At 47.4% G+C, this 20,522-nt stretch overlaps 1 protein-coding gene across 5 annotated transcripts in view; it reads left to right on the top strand.

Moving 5' to 3' along the window:
- OSBPL8 (oxysterol binding protein like 8) overlaps window positions 1-20,522 on the top strand; it is a 351,787-nt gene that overhangs the window by 159,106 nt on the left and 172,159 nt on the right. For 2 of the 5 annotated variants that reach the window (XM_075344912.1, XM_075344915.1), the window contains one exon: window positions 2,472-2,508. In XM_075344912.1, coding sequence (XP_075201027.1) covers window positions 2,472-2,508 — 37 coding nt within the window. Of the gene's footprint in view, window positions 1-2,468; window positions 2,509-11,244; window positions 11,434-20,522 lie in introns of those variants that run through there. The other 3 variants (XM_075344911.1, XM_075344913.1, XM_075344916.1) reach the window with 2 other exon arrangements.

Genomic DNA, 20,522 nt, shown 5'->3' with positions numbered 1-20,522 from the left:
TACCATATATTTCGCTTTATAAGATGCACCTGATAATAAGACGCACCCCCAAATTTGGTGAAGGAAAAGAGAAATTTTTTTAATGTTAAATGGGGTCAGTCTTATAATGCCAGTGTCCGTCTAACAAATCATATAGGGTATATGTCTCTTATAGCCCCCCATCCTATAATTAGCCCCCTTAATCTGGATATGGCCCCGTTCTTTGAATATAGGCCTTTTGTGCTGGTAAATGTCCCCCTGTGATGCCACATGTCCCCCTGTGCTGGCACAAGTCTCCTATAGCTGGCACACATCCCATATTGTTGGCACAGGTGTCCTATAGCTGGCACACATCCCATACAAGTGGCACAGGTCTCCTATTGCTGGCACACATCCAATACAGGTGGCACAGGTCTCCTATTGCTGGCACACATCCAATACAGGTGGCACAGGTCTCCTATTGCTGGCACACATCCAATACAGGTGGCACAGGTCTCCTATTGCTGGCACACATCCAATACAGGTGGCACAGGTCTCCTATTGCTGGCACACATCCAATACAGGTGGCACAGGTCTCCTATTGCTGGCACACATCCAATACAGGTGGCACAGGTCTCCTATTGCTGGCACACATCCAATGCAGGTGGCACAGGTCTCCTATTGCTGGCACGCATCCAATACAGGTGGCACAGGTCTCCTATTGCTGGCACGCATCCAATACAGGTGGCACAGGTCTCCTATTGCTGGCACACATCCAATACAGGTGGCATAGGTCCCCTATTGCTGGCACACGTCCCCCTGTGTTAGATATGGCCCCCATGTTCCTGCCCATAGTAAAATAAACACTTTACCTTCTCCAGCGTTGTAATCCCTCGTGTCTCCCTCCATGCTGGTGAGCTCCTGCACTTCCTGGTTCTCGGTGCCGGTCATGTGATCGGCACAGCAGAGTGACATGATCTCTGCGTGTCTGATCACAGCGGCAGCAGGAGACCGGGGAGACACGCAGGAGGAGGTAAGTAAAGCTTTTTTATTTTAGGATGGGCAGCGGCATGGGGGCCATATGTATCACGGGGGGGGCATGTGTGATCAAAGGGGGGCGCAGGCAGATATAATATGCGCCGCTCCCCCAGCCCATCACCGCGGTGCGGTTTCAGCACCACGGTGATGGACAGCGGCTGTGCATATTATATGAGCGGGAGCGGGAGATCTCCTGCTGCCTCCAGCAGCCTTCACAAGCCTCTACCGGCCTCCACCAGCCCCCAGCACCGCTCCAGAGTTGCCCCCACCTCCCCTGGACCCGTATATTCGGATTATAAGACGCACTCTCTACTTTTCCCCCAAAATTTGAGGGAACAAAAGTGCGTCTTATAAAGCGAAAAATACGGTAATTGAAGTACATTGATGGGTGGTATAGGGGGTCTGAACTGTTTTCATGGAATTGTAATGCCTAGTCATAAGGGCTAATGACAACTAACAATGGAAGTTGGTGGGTTTTGCCACTCAGTTGGGTGACACACCACATTGTTTTAACTGTGTAAAGAACTGCTCATGAAAAAAGCAGTTTTTAATATAATTTAAGTGCCATGTTAGAAAATAGTTATTGATCTGACCTTTTTTTAATATATTTTATTTTATAGGGTTTTTCTGGAAGTTTAAAAAATATATGGAAGAGTAGAGGATAATCTAAAATGATGTTACTTTCCATTTGACGGCCTTGCTCTTTTTGTGTTGCCACTCCAATGGTCTCTACTGGTCCAATGATGATGCCCTGTCCATCATTTATTTTACCACTGCATCCAATCACTGGCTTCAGGACGCAATTGTCACGGGCAAGTTGGGTGATTGGATGCATTGTTCTCATGACTGCCATAATTACTGTCGGATCGGCATGGGCCGGTGGAGCGCTGGTTGACCCATCTACTGTAGTAGTTAATGCCGATTTCTCTAGACTGGGTTTAGGATGTCCAGCTCTTGATAAATTACCTCTGAAATGTACTGATTTGGGTAATTGTGGTACTTAAATGAAAAATAGATATGTCTGCATTACTATAAATATTTGCTGCCTGTAATGGATTTCAGTATATCATATTCATTAGAACAGGCCTTCAGCATCGTGCTATACATTAAACCAGAGCCTGCATTTGCCTTGATCTGTCACAAAGAAAATATATGCCTTCTAGTCTAGGTTTCTTCCATTAGCGAAAATAATATTTCAACCTTTATAGCGATAAAGACCTTTTCGTAGGATTGATCTTTGCAGCGTAACTTGCATTGCCGTAGGCATTACCCTATGTATGCTGGACGCAGTGTAATATATGTTTAACCCAGTGCGGTAGTGTGGTTTTGATGTCTGAGCACAAGCTAACACCATGTCTTTCCTCTCTCCCTCGCTGTTTCCTCCTGATGTTGATGTATGTATCATCACCTCATCTTGCCTACCCTCGATGCTGGAATACTCATCTGGTTTCCTCTGTTACCCATGGCCAAAGCAGCAGCATTGTGAGATCAGAGAGCCCCATGGACCAGCACGTAAGTAATGCATATGCATTTATTCCTTCATACTTCTCATTAGTTTTCAGCGGTCTGCTGATTAGTTAATTGTAATGCTCTAGCTTGTTACTTTTGTTCCATAGAGTTCATTAGGACAGGGCTTAAAGCTGAAATGATTGTTAAAAAAAATCCCAAAAAACTAAAAGAAATTCTAAAGTGTTCTTTTTTGTGAGCATTCACTTTTTCTGTTTCTACCCATGTAATGATGGCACTAATTTATTCACCGTACAGTATTGGTCATAGTGGTCAGAGCCCTGTGTGCCCCACATGGGCTGGAACCACTGGTCAACCCTGCATGGGCTGGAACCGCTGGTCAACCCTGCATGGGCTGGAACCGCTGGTCAACCCTGCATGGGCTGGAACCGCTGGTCAACCCTGCATGGGCTGGAACCGCTGGTCAACCCTGCATGGGCTGGAACCGCTGGTCAACCCTGCATGGGCTGGAACCGCTGGTCAACCCTGCATGGGCTGGAACCGCTGGTCAACCCTGCATGGGCTGGAACCGCTGGTCAACCCTGCATGGGCTGGAACCGCTGGTCAACCCTGCATGGGCTGGAACCGCTGGTCAACCCTGCATGGGCTGGAACCGCTGGTCAACCCTGCATGGGCTGGAACCGCTGGTCAACCCTGCATGGGCTGGAACCGCTGGTCAACCCTGCATGGGCTGGAACCGCTGGTCAACCCTGCATGGGCTGGAACCGCTGGTCAACCCTGCATGGGCTGGAACCGCAGGTCAACCCTGCACTGCATGGAGCAGGGTATAAAAATGGCTCCACAGCCAGCCGGGGGATCAGGAATGTAAAAAGGACAGTTGGACTGCATGCATGGAGGTACAGTAATTGGCGCAGATCTTAAAGAGCTTGTATGGTGAAAACAAGTTGTCACCTGCACATGAAAAATGAAGTATCCAGCAATCACATCTATGTTAGTCCATTAAAAGCGAGGTAAGCTCTGCAAAAAAAAACATAATGATCACATGGATGACGCGTTTCCAACTGACAAGTTCTTATTCATAGCCATATATAATAGCAAGCCAAGACAGCTTAACACATCGGGAAAAGAGGGGGAGTGGGTAGCAAAATCATCATCATCATCATCATTCAATATATAGTACATGTTATTAGAATTGGACAAGGGCCACTAGTAACACTAGTACACTAGTAACATAAAAAAAAGTATATTTATATATTTGTATCTCATAGCCTGGGATCTGAGTATTGGCTTTCTTAATATAAATACATTAGCTCCGGTTTATAGGTAAAACCTAATGGTATCCGGGATTCCATGTCAAAAATCAACGGGCTTCAACCATTAAAAGTTTGGGGGATTTTTTCCAATCCACACCTCGAATAGGTCTGTTAACCCTTTATTTTAGCAGCAATTTGAAATTATACAAATCACCGGAATGAAATTAAGAAATGTTGTGACACTCCTGAAAGGGATCTTTTACTAGAGAAATTTTGTGGCAGTTTGAAACGCGTTGTCCATGTGATCATGGATTTTTTTTCACCTTGTATTTTAATGAACTAAAATAAATGTGAATTTTATTGGGATTGCTGGAAACCTCTTTATTTTCATGTGCACGCTTCATGAGAGGCTAGCTGGGATTTCTATCCATCAGCCAATTGATGGATTCAGGAATCATACAAGACCAACATACAACACACCAGACCAACAGGAGAGCTGTTAAGTATTCTTCTTCTTTATAAGGCCCTGTGCGCACTGGAAAACGGAATTTTCTTAAGAAAATTCCGCAGGGTCTGAAAGATTACCGCACCCACTGTAAAAAAAAGCGTCAAAACGCCCCCGAAAACAGCATGCGGTTTGACCGCGGTATTGTTCGCGGTATTGCCGCGGTTTTGCCACGTGCAGGTTGGTACATGTGTTTTATTGCATTCAATGCAATAAAGCACATTGAAAAAAAAAATAATTTCCTTCTGAGATAGATAGTAGATAGATAAATAGACAAATAGATAGAAGAATAGATAGAGGGATAGATTGAGGGATAGATAGATAGGGGACAGATCACTGCATTTCTCCCGAGCGGTAGTGAGTTCACATTACCGGCCGTGGGAAATGCCCTGTGGTTACCTCTGCTGTCTCGCTGCGAGGCTGCATTCAGCAGTGTGTCAGTCGCGGCTGGATGCAAGTATCGAAGGATGTGGATTACGCCGGAGCTGTGTGTTTGGGAGGGGTTAATAAAAGGGTGAACGAAGAGGCTTATTTGTGTTTTATTTAAAATAAAGGATTTTTCGGTGTGTGGGGTTGATCACGTCAGCTGTCTCATAGACGCTAACATGATCAAGCCTGGACTTAGTGGCGGCGATCTGCCTCCATTAACTCCTTATTACCCTGTCTGCCACCGCATCACGGCAACAGGAAGAGCCGGGGACACTCTGGTACTGCCGCATAATGGATGCGACAGTCCCGGGGCAGCTGCGGGCTGATATTCTCGGCTGAGGGGGGGGGGGGGATTAACCCTGCACCTCGCCATCCTCAGCCTGAGAATACCGGACCGCCGCTGTGTGCTTACCTCGGCTGGACGGTAAAAATACAGCTGAGCCCACGTGTTTTTTTTTTTCTATATTTCCATTTGCTTTCTTTGTGTATTCTATATATTCTGTGTGTGAGTGCGATATGTGTGTATTGTATGTCTGTGATCTGTGTGTTTAAAACCGCAGGCAGTGATGAACATTACCACAGGTAAACTGCGAAATACCAGAGGGAATAACGCAGGAAAACGCAATGAACCACACAGAATTTGCTGCCTGCGTTATTTCCTGCGGGATTTCACGATTACATGGCAGTCAATGGAGTGAAATGCCGCAGCGACGTGCGGAAAAGAAGTGACATGCAATTGTTTTTGCTGTGGGAATCCCGCAGCAAAACATGCAGCTGTCAAAATCCGCATAGTGAGCACAGCATTATTTTTTCCCATAGGATTTGCTGGTGATTCACTGCAGAGATGTTATGAACATTTTCTGCAGCGAAACATGCAGCAAAACCGCAGGAAATCCGCTGAAAAAAACGGCAAGTGCGCACAGGGCCTTAAAGTTGTCACCTGCCTATTGGATAGTTGATAACTTGTCGGTTCATGAGGGTCCGAATGCTGGGACCCACAACAATTGGTAGGAGGAGGCACTGGGATCTCAGCCACTACCTCTTGCTCCTCTCAGATTAAACAGTAAAAACTTGCTGACAGATTCATTTTAGTCTCATTATTAACATCTCCTTGGATCAGCTCTTTATGAGGCTGTGGAGCTCAGCAAGTGCTACAGCCTCTTCAATGTTTCCAGTGGCTTACAGATTTGTACCTGCCTGCTCCACATTAATTTTTAGTGACTGTAAGACATACTGTGTTAATCTCTCTCTTCCTGGTGTTATCTATTGGAAAGAGTAGAGGGGCCCAAAATACAATTTATGATCTCCCAATCCCTATGAAACTGTCGATGTTACGGACATTAATCTCTTAAAGGGAATCTGTCAGCAGGTTTTTGCTATGTAAGCTAAAGCCAGTATGCTGTAAGGGTCAGCACAGAAAATTCAGGGCTTCTTGTCTTGTCAAAAACTGATCTGTTGTTTTCCTGGTATGTTTATTTAAGCAGCAGGACTTATCATTGCTGGGAGGACTACACTGTCACTGGCACAGTAGTCCGGCACGCAGCCTGCTGTGCTTAACATCTCATTTTAAGTGTACATTCTCTATAGAGAGCCTGGTGTGGGTGGGGACAGCTCTCTCAGCTCTGCTACATGGCTAAATCAGAAAATTCTGATTGTGTCAGAACGGCTGCACCTAGTAATCTAAGTGATACACCGTCGGATTCAGGATTTCTACATCATGCTGTTCTCAGATGAGGTAGCAAAAATCTGCTTATAGATTCCCTCTAAGGGCACAAACTTTTTTTTTTTTTTGCGTTCCCTAGCCTTTCCTCTATTTTTTTTTTTCAAATAGCCGTAGCTATTTTTTATTTCTCCTCCGGCTTGCTTTTTGCAGGTTGAGTTGTAGTTTTTAATCCTACCATTTTGTGTTTGTTTGAGTGTTTCTCTTCATGAACTCTTGTTTTCGATGGGTAGTTTCTGCCATTACAGTGAGGATTCCTGAAAATGATGCAGAAACGTCTGAGCTGTGCCATACGTACAGAAAAATCTGTATTGCATTGCATGAAGAATATATTATGTATATATTGTACATGAAACCACTTTAATAGCTTCTTGCTGCCAACATTTTCTGACACTATAATTGATCAAAAAATGACTCCCAGGCGTTGAGGAACGTTCTGTATAATTTGTGGCGCTTTAACCCTTCTCCCCTGGGCTGTCACTGGTGTCACAATCAGTCCATGGACGTTCTGCATTTGCATACTGCCAGTTTGCATATCTGACAATATGTGACTTGTGCAGTAGACCAGGGAAAATTCCGAAACTCTTGGATGTTTGCTTCTGCGGATCTTATATGTCGTTATCCCAGATAGTTTTCCACTTAGTCTGATGTCTTAAAAGACATTGCAATGTGGGTGGAGGTGTGGTGTAATACGTGGGGGTCTAGTTCAGGTCAATAAGGACCAGGAAGGGCAGTGACACGAAGTCTTGTCTATACTCCTTAGTGTTGTTTTTCACAAATATTTTAAGTCACACGATTGTGGTGAAACAAGTGTGTCTGCTGGAAACAGTCTTTCCTCAAGGAAGTGGTACTTGTGTATGACATCCTACCACTCTACAGTTTGACTTGTTTTTTTCTTCCTTGCACCAGAATAGTTGCTGTCGTCTTTTTTTTTTTATTTTTTTTATTTTTTTTATTTTTTTCTTCTTCAATGGGGAATTAAACATTTTAGGACTTGTAGGGGACTAGAAAATTATGGCTGCTTTTTTCACAAAGATCCCTACCCTGTTTGTGGGTAGTGTCCCGGAACGGCAGTATTTGTTCCAATGGAGCTGTCTACACTCAGCCCATGGTAAAGAGTGCAGTATATTTAACTGCAGATAACTGTAACTTAATAAAAAAAATAAATTCTGAAAATAATGAATTTCATAATGCTGATCACCTAAAAGTTACCTAACTCTGGAGATTGCCTAATAACAAAGAGAATGAAGAAGTCTGGAGAGCGTGTTCAGGATAGGACCATGCGGTTTACACTATGCATTTTGAACTTCTTCAGGGAGCCCACAATATATTGCGTAGACGACTACGTCACTTATTGCACATGGTGGGATCTCCCGATCTAAGGGTACTGCAGTGTCATACTTTAAGGTGAGCAACTCCTTTACCCGTCACGTAGATCAGTCTCCAGTGAATGAGACCTATTGCGTTTTGTGTCCCCTTATCTTTCTAGAAAAATTGCCTAATAGGCGCTCTAAGGTTTGAGTAGTTTTTGTGCTGGTTGCCAACACAAGTTAAGCTACATTCACACCTACAGTTCTGCATTCTGTTGTGTTGTGATTTTAGAGCAAAGCAAAGCTTGGGTGCATTCAGATATCTGTGATCATCCGTCCGATCTTGGATACCAATGCATGTACTAGCCGCGCTTCTCCTGATCGGACCATGACAGCCCCATAGAAATATATGAAGCGGTCATCCTTGGGTTGGTAAATGCGTGGCTAGCCCCTGCATTGTGATCCAAGATCGGACTGGTTATCTCGGGGGCCTGAAGGAGCCCTAGATGCCCCAACTGATCTGTTGCATGACTAGTGTAAATGGAAGCAGAGGGGCCCCCACTGAATCATTATGTGGTCAGTCTGGGTTCTATTATGTGTCTAGAATAGAAAACAAAGTTCTACATGATATGCTTGTTCTTAAAGGGAATATGTCAGCAGGTTTTTGCTATGTACGCAAAAGCCAGCATGCTACAAGGGTTAACACAGAAGGTTTAGGTGTGTCTCTTTTGTCACAGTCCAATCTTTTGTTTAATTGCTGTTTGTTTAAGCAGCAGGACCCTTATCATTAGAGGATTAGAAACTCTTTCGGAAGTCTGACACTCCTCTTTGCTGTGATTCACACCTGTCAAAATGTACAATCTCTATAGAGAGCCTGGTGTGGGTGGGGACAGCTCGCTGGGCTCAGCTATAGGACTAAAGCTACAAATTCAGATTGTGTCAGAACGGCTGTAGCCAGTAATCTATGTGATATATTATTGGATTCAGAATCTCCTTGCCTATATCATGCTGCACTCAAATGAAGTAGCAAAAACCTGTTGACAGATTTAATTTAGGTTGTAGAAACAAACACATAATCAATGGGTTTGTCTTTTTCACTTTCCATCAGTTATGCAATGGGTCATTTTTAATGTCTGAACACAGGTGTGAATGTAGCCTTTAAGATGCTGAATGGCATCCACTAGTGCCACGGAGTATGAATAGCTTTCATAATGGTCTTTTATTGTTCTTATGCTATTTTAAGATATTGTTCACACTGAGCAGCTTTAGGCTATGTGCGCACGTTGCGTTCTATTACGCAGCGTAAATAGTCACTGCATGTGCGTCTCAGAACGCAGCCAAAAAGCTGCGTTCTGAGACGCACTCGGCAGAACGCAGCGTGCGCACATTCCTGCAGAATTCATGCGTTCTGGATGCTTGCTCTGCATTGGGAAAAGCATCCAGAGCGCACATTTTTGACAGTGCGGTCCCACTCGGCTCTGCTGCATCCCCATAGACTTGCAGCAGAGCCGACTGGGACCGGAATGTCAAAAAGAGCACATGGCTGGCTGCGGGAGACAGGTGCGCGATCAGAATGAACTCAGACGAACTTCTCCCGACTTCATTGTGATCGCGCGGCTCTGTGCGTGTACCGCGGCTTGATTTGCGGTCACAGGTGAAGGACTCACCTGTGACCGCAAATCTGAGTGACTGAAGTGACTTGCGCGATCACCGGTGCCGTCACTCAGGTTACCCGCGGCCAGCTCGAGTCCTCCGCCCGAGACCTGTGGCCGCGAGTAACCTGAGAGACGTCTCCGCTGACAGTGCGGCTCACTTCAGTTTCTGCGTGGAGCGGACAGGAGCAGTGGTGTTGTACTGTCGCTCCTGTCAGCTTCATGTAGCAGAGCTGGATGCGTCGCGGGACAACGTGGATTATGCCGGACCTGGAGGGGTGTTTGGGGATTTTAATAAAGTGGTGAAAGAGGGTGTTTTTTGTCTTTTATTTCAAATAAAGGATTTTTCGGGTGTATGTGTTTATTTACTTTCACTTACAGGTTAATCATTGGGGGTGTCTCATAGATGCCAGTAATGATTAACCTAGGACTTAGTGGCAGCTCTGGGCTGCCATTAACTCCTTATTACCCAGATTGCCACCGCACCAGGGCAGTTCGGGATGAGCCGGGTAGAGTCCCGGGACTGTCTCATCTAATCCATGCGGCAATTCCGGGTGTCTGCTGGCTGATATTTTTAGGCTGGGGGGCTCCCCATAACGTGGGGCTCCCCATCCTGAGAATTAGAGCCTTCAGCCATTTGGCTTTACCCTGGCTGGTATCAAAATTGAGGGGGACCGCATGACGTTTTTTTTAAAATTTATTTTACTGCACCACATAGACCCGCCCACCGGCGGCTGTGATTGGTTGCAGTGAGACAGCTGTCACACAGCATGGGGGCGTGTCTGACTGCAACCAATCATAGGCGCCGGTGGGCGGGGGAAGCAGGGAATACGAGATTGAATAATGGGCGGCCGGCATTTTCAAAAGCAGGAGAAGCCGCCGGAGCAGTGTGACAGATGTGCAGCGCCGCGCCCGTGATCGGTCAGTGATCGGTGAGTATGAGAGAGGGGGGAGAGGGATAAATCGACAGAGAGAGAGACCGACTGACAGGGAGACAGAGAGACCAACAGGGAGACACAGAGACCGATAGACAGAGAGAGAGAAACCGACATTACGCACAAAAGAAGTGACATGTTGCTTTTTAGAACGCAGCGATTTGGCAGCAGCCGAAACGCTGCGTTCTAATACGCAACGTGGGCATGGATTATGCACAATTTTCATAGATTGTGCTGGGGACGCAGGACGCATGCAGTTACGCTGCGGTGCAGATCGCAGCGTAACTGCATGAAAATATGCAACGTGCGCACATAGCCTTAGGGTTTTGCTTTGTGATCAAACACCATGAAATCTCTAGAAAACCAGTAGTACTGAATTCCGCCTTCTCTAGATTTGATCTCAATTATATGGATAGGGGATAACAAATATCATTTTATGGGGGGGGGGATAACCCTATACCTTTCTCTTCTTGTTCTAGTATACATGGGTCAGTAATGGTGACGAGCTCACTTTAAAGTCTTCAGGTGGAATCAGTTTCTCTCGTGTTAGCAAGCCATATATTGCCCCTAAGCCATCTCTGTAGATGTAGCTGACATTTTGCTTGTATGGGCAGCCTGGATCAGACCTAGATGTAACCAGAACCAGCTCTTTCTTGTATTGACTCCTCTTGTGTTTGGTGATTTGCTCTGCATGCATTCCACATGTCTCGCTGTGCCATTTCTTCCCTCGTTGTAATCAGCAGCTTTTACTGTCCTAACAAAGGCTCATCAAATAGTGCACAGTTTCACATGGAAGGGGAACAGCTGTTTTATTCACAGCGAAGGCTGCAGCGGCTCCTCACGTCTGACATTTCCTTTCTCATGCTCTTGGATTCCTAAACTCTCACTAGATATGAGGACTTCACTCCATGACAGCGGTGTGGCTTCCAGACTCCTTCCTTCTCTGACAGTTGTCATGTTTTCACAGTTCTCAAGACGTATCTTACCATGGGCTTGATATGACAACACATGGTGTTATCATCAAAAACACACACTTGCTGGCACGCTGCTGTCCCTTGACATCACTCAGGACTTGTGTTTTTGGATGATACCGGTAGCACGTCTCTTCAGGTTGCACCAAATACTGTAATGTTGCTTGTGTGCAAGCTTAACCTCACCTACTGGCGGTAAGTACAGCAGACTCATTATTCAACTGACTTATATATGCTTTACTTTGTGTTTCCATATATTCTAATCAGATAAAGTAAAATACTTATCTATATGGCAAAATATGGTCAGATCTGCAGACTGCAGGTTATAATGAACTACAAATAATATATACAGTTAGGTCCAGAAATATTTGGACAGTGCTTGAATCTCCATGATTTGCTCTCTGCAGGACATTTTTATTTAAAATGCAGTAACTTAGATGCATTCGAAGTCTGGACTTTCATGTTTTATTTTTTTTTCTTTTAAATGGGATGAACAAAAATGTCTTGTGAAATGTTTAGAAATTGCAACTATTTTTCAACAAAGCCTCCTCATTTCAGGGGCTTAAAAATAATTTGACAAATTTTCTTTACTATAAATAAAATGTTAATTTTAAATACTATGTAGAGAATCCTGTGCTGGCAATGACCGCCTGAAGTCTGGAAGCCATGGACGTAACCAAACATTGGGTATACTCCTTTGTGATGCTTTGCCAGGCCTATCTGGAAGACTACTTCAGTTATTGCTTGTTTGTGGGTCTTTCTGCATTACATTTTGTCTTTATAGATGTTAGCCACTACATTAACATTGATGGCCTATCCTTAGGATAGGTCATTGATGTCTGATTGGCCAGAGTCCGACAATCACCCCTGCCGATTATCTGTTCTCTGCACCGGCAGTAGCAGGTGGCCAGAAATTCTCAGTTCTAGAGCTGCTCAGTCTTCTAATAGCGGCTGTGGAAGGATACTGCACATCCGGATGTCTTCCATTCAAATAAATAGGAGGCGCATGTGCAGTACCCAACCACAGCCACTATTAGTTGACAGGACAGCTCCTGAACTGAGTATGTCCGACTACCAATGACACCGAGAACAGCTAATCGGCTCGGGTGTCAGACCCTGGCAGATCAGACATTGATGACCTATCTTAAAAGGGAGGTTCACCCATGTTTTTTTTATTTTCTTGATCGATATTCTATTGAGAAACAATGTTTCTCTCAAATACCTTATGTTGGCAATAGTGCCTGTGAGAGGCGCTATTGCAGACCGCTCTTCCCCATGCCTGACCCCCGGGCTCCGTGGCCTCAGGGATCCGGTGATGTCATGTCAAGTTCCTGACACTTCGACCGGCCGCAGTGTTCGTGAGTGACGGGTTGTGGGCGGTGTTTCAACGCTAGTCACAGCCCATCTGCTCCCTCCTCCCTCACAGCAGAGCGCTGCAAGCAGGAGACACTCTGACTCTGGGCTGTGACAAGCGGTGAAACTCCGCCCACATCCCAGTGAGTCAGGGAGACTGGGGCCGGCCGCAATGATGAGATGTGATCAGGAACTTGACGTGACATCACCGGATACCCGAGGTCACGGAGCCCGGGGGTCAGGCATGGGGAACAATGGTGTGCAATAGCGCCTCTCACAGACACTATTGCCAACATAAGGTATTTGAGAGAAACATTGTTTCTCAATATAATATCGATCTAGAAAATAAAAAATATGAGTGAACCACCCCTTTAAGGCTAGGCCAGCAATGTTAAAGTAGTAAAGTAGTGGCCATCTCTTTAAGCATGTTAAATGAATGTTTGATGAGGTTGAAATCTGGTGATTGATTCTGCCATTGCCTTAAACTCCTGGGTTGATTTTGCAGTATGTTTTCGGTCATTGCCGATCTGTACTGTGAAACGCCGTCCAATCAACTGTTCTGCATTTGGTTGCATCTGAGCAGAAAGTGCGGGCCTGTACTCTTCAGGATCCATCCGGCTGCTACTGTCTACAGTCACATCAATAAACACTAGTGACCAAGTGCCATTCGAAGCCATGTATACCCAGCCATCACACTGCCTCCACCATCCTTTACAGAAGCTTTGGATCATGAGTCGTTCCAGTCCTTCTCTAATACTGTCTTCTTCCCATTATTCTGGTACAAGTTGATCTTTTTTTATCTGTCCAATAAATGCTTTTCCAGAACTGGGTGGACTTCTATAGATTTTTTTTTTTTTTCCGGCAAAGTCTAGCTTGACTTTTTATCTTTATGGCTGATTAATGGTTTGCACCCTGTGGCGAACTCTGTGTTTGCTGTCTGAAGTCTTCTTTTTATTGTAGATATGGTAGACTTACATACTGAAACACCTACTTCTTGAAGAGTATTCCTCACTTGGATGGTTGTTGTGAAGGGTTTTTCTTTCACCATAGAAAGAATTCTGAGATCTCCACGACTGTTGTCTTCTGTTGACATACAGGCCTTATTGAGTTCTCAAGCTTTTTTTTTTTTTTTTTTCTTTTCAGCTGCATGTTTCAAACTGTTTATTTGGCCACTACTATCATTTCAGCTGTCTCTCATAGAATTATTTTTTTCTCAGCTAAATGATGGTCTGTTTCTCATTCATTAAGAGCTATTTTGACTGAAGGTTGTGGATTCAAAACAGCTTCCAATTGAAAATGCTACACCTGGAATCAAATCCAGACCTTTTTTCTGCTTCATTGGTAATGGATTAACGAGGAAATAGCATATGCAGCCCATTAAAGAGCTTTTGAGATTGTCTAATTACTTTAGGTTCCTTGAAAAAAGGCAGCTACATATTAAAAAAAGCTGTAGTTCCTAAACCCTTAGCCCAATTGGGATGTGAAAACCCGCAAATAAAGTTAAGACACTTCCAGATGTAGAGTGCCATTTATTTCTCTATAGAGTACTTTGCATGTTGTGAGAATCTAAATGAATACAAAATTTCCGTACTTAGTATATTTTATTTTTCTTTATCGTTCCTTTGGGAGACCCAGACCATGGGTGTTTAGCTTCTGCCTCCGGAGGACACACAAAGTACTACACTTAAAAGTGTAGCTCCTCCCTCTGAGCTTATACACCCCCTGGTAGCCAGTCCTAGACAGTTTATTGCTTTGTGTCAGGAGGCATACATCCACACATGCATTCTCATCTGATTTGTTTGACTTTTGGAAAGAGTTTGAAGAAAAGCGGGTCCATGTCTGGACTCCCGGCATGTCCCTTCTCACCCCACTGTGTCGGCGGTGTTGTTAAGGTTGATTTACAAGGCTGCAGCCTTACATACCGCGCTCCTTCACCATCCCTTCTGGGCTCTGGCTTGAATTGGGAGCCAACACGGTCTCCATGCCTGGCAGGAGTCCGGTCTCCATCCACAGCCCCTTGAGGATTCTGTTGGACCGGAGCACTCATCCCCAGGGACATGCCCTGCGTCTCAGCAGCTAAATACCTGAGACGTTTATGTTGGGGGTCCCGGTTCTTTATTGTAAGGGGAGAGTATGCTGTATGTGATTATTTTAATTTTTCCGGCGGGTTCTCTAGCTTTTGCCTGAGAACCGCGCCAATGGTGCCTGCTTGTCGGCCTCGCCGCTTAAATTTAGGCCCTGGCTTCGCCGGAGGCCTAGTTTCATTTTCCTGCCCTCGCATGTCACTCATGCAGAGGGACAGGTTCGGCTCCTCCCGGCGGCCGTTCTACACAGGGGAGGGACACTCTCCACTGCTGGGGTGTCCCTCCTTCCCTGCAGGTCTCTATAGCCCTCCAGTTCCCGCTCTTTTATAGGAACGCCCTCTTCTCAGGCAGAGTTCACTCTGCTCTGGGACATCCTGCATTCTGCATCTCTGCTGAGGTGCTGCGACTGGGGGACCGGGCTTCGGGATCTGGAGGGCACACAACACCGCGCTCAGCGGTCTGGTAAGCCACAGACTGTCTCCGGTTGTGGACCTCTGTATATTCTCCCTGGGGTTCATTCTCTGCAAAGCCCCCACTCCAGCAGCATGTCTCACACAAGGAGCAAGGCTCCAAAGCCTTATTCTGCATGCACTGCATGTAAGCTCCTGCTTCCTGAGCCGAGCACCTATCCACATTGTGATGTCTGCTCTAACTTGGCGGTGCCACAGCCTGGAGTCTCACCCCCAGTGGTCTCTCAGGCTGCTGCTGCACCTGTGATTGAACCCCCGGCCTAGGTAGAGTCCTTTTCTAGGTCCATATCCCAGTCATTTGCTGAGTCCATGGGGCTTTTGTCCAGGACATTGATGAATATGCATCAGCCCCCCTCACAGGGTGCCTCTAATACTCTTGACAGAGGACTCCTATCCTCTGACCTCCGTCCATCGGAGCTCACGGAGGATTCATCATCTGATCCCAGACCCCGTCCTTCTAAGAGAAGGCGCAGGGTTTCCTCCCCCTCCCCATCCCACGGCTCTGTCTCAAGAGCTGACTCTCTAGATGAGGAGGATGCCCTCACTGGGGGCTCGGAGGCTATGTATCCCATCGATTTCTCTGAGGGTGACTCAGATCTTAGTGATTTGATTGCTTCTATTAATTCTGTGCTGGATCTCAATCCGCCAGTGTCAGAGGAGCAACTCTCTTTGGCAGAAAAACATCAGTTTACCTCGCCTAAGAGAGTGAAGAGTGTGTTCTTTAACCACTCCAGTTTTCAGACCGCTGTGACCAAACCCAGGGCCTGCCCTGACAAACGCTTTCCAAAGCGTGGTTCTGATGACCGGTTTCCATTTCCACCTGAGGTGGTCAAGGAGTGGTCTCACTCCCCAAAGGTAGACCCTCCGGTGTCTAGGCTATCAGCCCGGACCATTGTGTTGGTGGCTGACGGCACCTCACTTAAGGATTCCACTGACCGTCAGATTGACCTTCTGGCCAAATCTGTGTATGAAGCTGCGGGGGCCGCGTTTTCCCCGACTTTTGCAGCAGTGTGGGCTCTCAAAGCCATCTCTGCTTCTCTAGAGGAGATGCATTCCCTCACCAAGGAATCTATGCCTGAGATGGTTACCTTAACTGCTCAGGCTTCAGCTTTTTCATCCTATGCCATGTCTGCCATGCTAGAGGCTGCTCACCGCACTGCGGTGGCTTCAGCTAATTCTCTTGTTATCCGCAGTATTTTGTGGCTTCGAGAGTGGAAGGCAGATGCTTCTTCCAAGAAGTTTCTTGCTGGGCTCCCTTTTTGCTGGTTCACGGCTGTTTGGTGAACAGCTGGATGAAATCATTAAAGAAGCTACTGGCGGGAAGAGTACTTCCATGCCACAAACCAAGACCAGGAAACCCGCCCAGGGTAGGAATCAATCGAGGTTTCGTTCCTTTCGTTCCTCCAACTGGTCATCCTCTAAGCCTTCCGCCTCGTCCGCTAACTCAGCCAAGGATCAGAAATCCAACTGGCGCCCAAAAGCGCGTCCGCAGAAGACCGCAGGAGGTTCTGCCACTAAGGCAGCTTCCTCATGACTCTCGGCCCGCTCCAGCCACGTCCTTAGTCGGTGGCAGGCTCTCCCACTTTGGCGACGCTTGGTTAAAGCAAGTCGCCGATCAGTGGGTGAGAGACATCATATCTCACAGCTACAGGATAGAATTCTCTTCCAGCCCTCCAAACAGATTTTTTTCTCTCAACTCCCCCCTGCTCCAAGGCAGCCGCCTTCTCGCAGGCCGTGGCGTCCTTGCAGGCAAACGGAGTGATTGTCCCAGTTCCCGCTCAGGAACGGTTCAGAGGTTTTTACTCAAATCTCTTCCTAGTTCCGAAAAAGGACGGTACCTTCCGGCCCATCCTGGATCTCAAGCTTCTCAACAAGCATGTCTGGTGCGGCATTTTCGCATGGAGTCTCTGCGATCAGTCATTGCCTCTATGACCCAAGGGGAGTTCCTGGCGTCCATCGACATCAGAGATGCCTATCTACATGTGCCAATCACAGTGTCACATCAGCGTTGGTTACGTTTTGCGATAGAGGATCATTTCCAATTCGTGGCTCTCCCCTTCGGGTTAGCCACGGCCCCTCGGGTATTCACCAAGGTCATGGCGGCAGTGATTGCGGTCCTGCACCTCCAGGGGTTAGCAGTGCTTCCTTATCTGGACGACCTTCTGGTCAAGGGTACATCCAGCGCAGACTGTCAGCGGAGTGTTTCGCTCACTCTCGCCACCCTAGCCCAATTCGGGTGGATTGCCAATCTTCCCAAATCCACTCTGACTCCGACCCAGAGTCTCACGTACTTAGGGATGCAGTTCGAGACTTTGCCGGCACTTGTGAAGTTGCCCTTAGACAAACAGCTGTCACTCCGGTTGGCGGTGCGCTCTCTCCTGAGGCCCCGCCGTTATACCCTCAGGCGTCTGATGCAGGTGCTGGGTCAAATGGTGACCTCCATGGAGGCGGTTCCCTTTGCCAGTTCCATCTGCGTCCTCTGCAGCTGGACATTCTCCGCTGTTGGGACAAGCGGCCTTCCTCCTTACAGAGGTTAGTGGCTCTGTCGCCACGGACCAGGAGCTCTCTTCAGTGGTGGCTTCGACCCCCTCTCCCTGTCCCAAGGGCGCTCCTTCCTGACTCCGTCCTGGGTGATTCTCACCACGGATGCCAGCCTATCCGGCTGGGGAGCGGTACATCTCCACCACAGAGCACAGGGCACTTGGACTCCATCCGAGTCAGCCCTTTCAATCAATGTGCTGGAAACCAGAGCTGTGCTTCTAGCTCTCCTAGCCTTTCACCACCTGTTGGCGGGCAGGCACATTCGAGTCCAGTCAGACAACGTGACAGCGGTTGCCTACATCAATCACCAAGGCGGGACATGCAGCCGCCTGGCAATGTTGGAGGTCCAACGCATTCTTCAATGGGCGGAGGACTCCAAGTCCACCATATCCGCAGTCCACATCCCTGGCGTAGAAAACTGGGAGGCAGATTATCTCAGCCGTCAATCCGTGGACGGTGGCGAGTGGTCCCTGCACCCGGCAGTGTTTCAGTCAATCTGCCGCAAGTGGAGCACTCCGGACGTGGACCTAATGGCATCCCGTCACAACAACAAGGTTCCGGTTTACGTGGCTCGCTCCCACGATCCTCAGGCCTTCGCCGCGGACGCTCTGGTTCAAGACTGGTCCCAGTTTCGTCTGTCCTACGTGTTTCCCCCTCTAGCTCTCTTGCCCAGAGTCCTGCGCAAGATCAGAATGGAGGGCCGTCGAGTCATCCTCATTGCACCGGACTGGCCCAGGCGAGCTTGGTATCCGGACCTGCTCCAACTGTCCGTGGAGATGCCGTGGCATCTTCTGGACCGTCCAGACCTGCTCTCGCAAGGTCCGTTTTTCCGTCCGAATTCTGCGGCACTCAAATTGACGGCGTGGCTCTTGAGTCCTGGATTTTGACGGCTTCTGGTATTCCTCCTGAAGTCATCTCTACTATGACTCGGGCCCGTAAGTCTTCCTCCGTCAAGATCTATCACAGGACTTGGAAAATTTTCCTGTCCTGGTGTCGCTCTTCCGGCCATTCTCCTTGGCCATTCTCGTTGCCGACCCTTCTGTCTTTTTTACAGTCCGGTCTGCAGCTAGGACTGTCCCTCAACTCTCTCAAGGGACAAGTCTCAGCTCTATCAGTGCTGTTCCAGCGGCGTCTCGCCCGGCTGGCTCAGATCCGCACCTTCATGCAAGGTGCGTCTCACATCATTCCGCCTTATCGGCGGCCCTTGGATCCCTGGGACCTTACCTTGGTCCTCACGGTATTGCAGAAACCCCCTTTCGAGCCCCTTAGGGAGGTTTCTTTGTATCGTCTTTCTCAAAAGGTGGCCTTTCTAGTTGCCATAACTTCTCTCAGGAGAGTCTCTGATTTGGCTGCGCTCTCCTCGGAGTCACCTTTTTTGGTTTTTCACCAAGACAAGGTAGTTCTCCGTCCGACCCCGGACTTTATTCCTAAGGTGGTCTCTCCCTTCCACCTTAACCAGGATATTTCCTTGCCTTCCTTCTGTCCGGCCCCTGTTCATCGCTTTGAGAAAGCGCTGCATACTCTAGATCTGGTGCGTGCTCTCCGGATCTATGTGTCTCGCACCGCTGCGCTTAGGCGGTGCACCTCTCTTTTTGTGCTAACCACAGGGCGGCGCAAGGGTCTCTCTGCTTCTAAGCCGACCTTGGCCCGTTGGATTAGATCGACCATTTCGGACGCCTACCAGAGTACTCAGATGCCTCCCCCGCCGGGGATCAAAGCACACTCGACCAGAGCTGTCGGTGCCTCTTGGGCTTTTAGGCACCAGGCTACGGCTCAACAAGTCTGTCAGGCTGCCACTTGGACTAGCCTACATACCTTTTCGAAGCACTACCAAGTGCATGCTCATGCTTCGGCAGATGCGAGCTTGGGCAGACGCATCCTTCAGGCGGCTGTCGCCCACTTGTGAAGTTAGGCTCCGCCTACTTCTTAGTTTTTTCTGTTTATTCCCACCCAGGGACAGCTTTGGAACGTCCCATGGTCTGGGTCTCCCAAAGGAACGATAAAGAAAAAGAGAATTTTGTTACTTACCGTAAATTCTTTTTCTTATAGTTCCGTATTGGGAGACCCAGCTCCCTCCCTGTTGCCTGTTGGCAATTTTCTTGTTCCGTGTGTTCTCACCGGCTGTTGTCGTGGACAGAGTCTCCGGTTGTTCCGGTTCTTACTCGGTTCTACTTGTGGGTGGCTATTCTCCTTCAGCTTTTGCACTAAACTGGCTAGGACTGGCTACCAGGGGGTGTATAAGCTCAGAGGGAGGAGCTACACTTTTAAGTGTAGTACTTTGTGTGTCCTCCGGAGGCAGAAGCTAAACACCCATGGTCTGGGTCTCCCAATACGGAACTATAAGAAAAAGAATTTACGGTAAAAAAATTCTCTTTTTTACAGCCATAGACGTAGATGTGTAATAACATTCAGTGCGCCAGCAGCCGGCACTAGTGGCTGAAACATGAACGCTGTCGGGAGCATTAAAGTTGTTATCCTCATGGCTGCGGGGTTTTATGTGCAGGCGCTGGGCAGGTTTCAAACGCTATTAACCTGCAGATTAACCCCATTTTTGCAGGGTAATAGCGTTTTTACACATGGAAGGTTCCCTTTAAGCTAACTTAGCATTTTCTACATGGAGAAGCTTTACCCCAAAGAACCCTTGTTAATGAATAGTGATTTAATAGGAAGTGTCTATTCTGGACCTTTATCTATTTGAGTGGCTACCAAGAGCGCTTTTCCCTGGGGGGCCTGATACATCTCTGCATTATACGTGCAGCCCATTTGACTTTAATGTAATCCGTGTGAATACTTCATTGCTGACTCATTGCTGTTACATATTTTGTGTTTCAGACCT

This window comes from Anomaloglossus baeobatrachus, chromosome 4 (genome assembly GCF_048569485.1).
Source record: "Anomaloglossus baeobatrachus isolate aAnoBae1 chromosome 4, aAnoBae1.hap1, whole genome shotgun sequence".
NCBI lineage: Eukaryota > Metazoa > Chordata > Amphibia > Anura > Aromobatidae > Anomaloglossus > Anomaloglossus baeobatrachus.
This window is presented reverse-complemented; position numbering and strand designations above follow the sequence as displayed.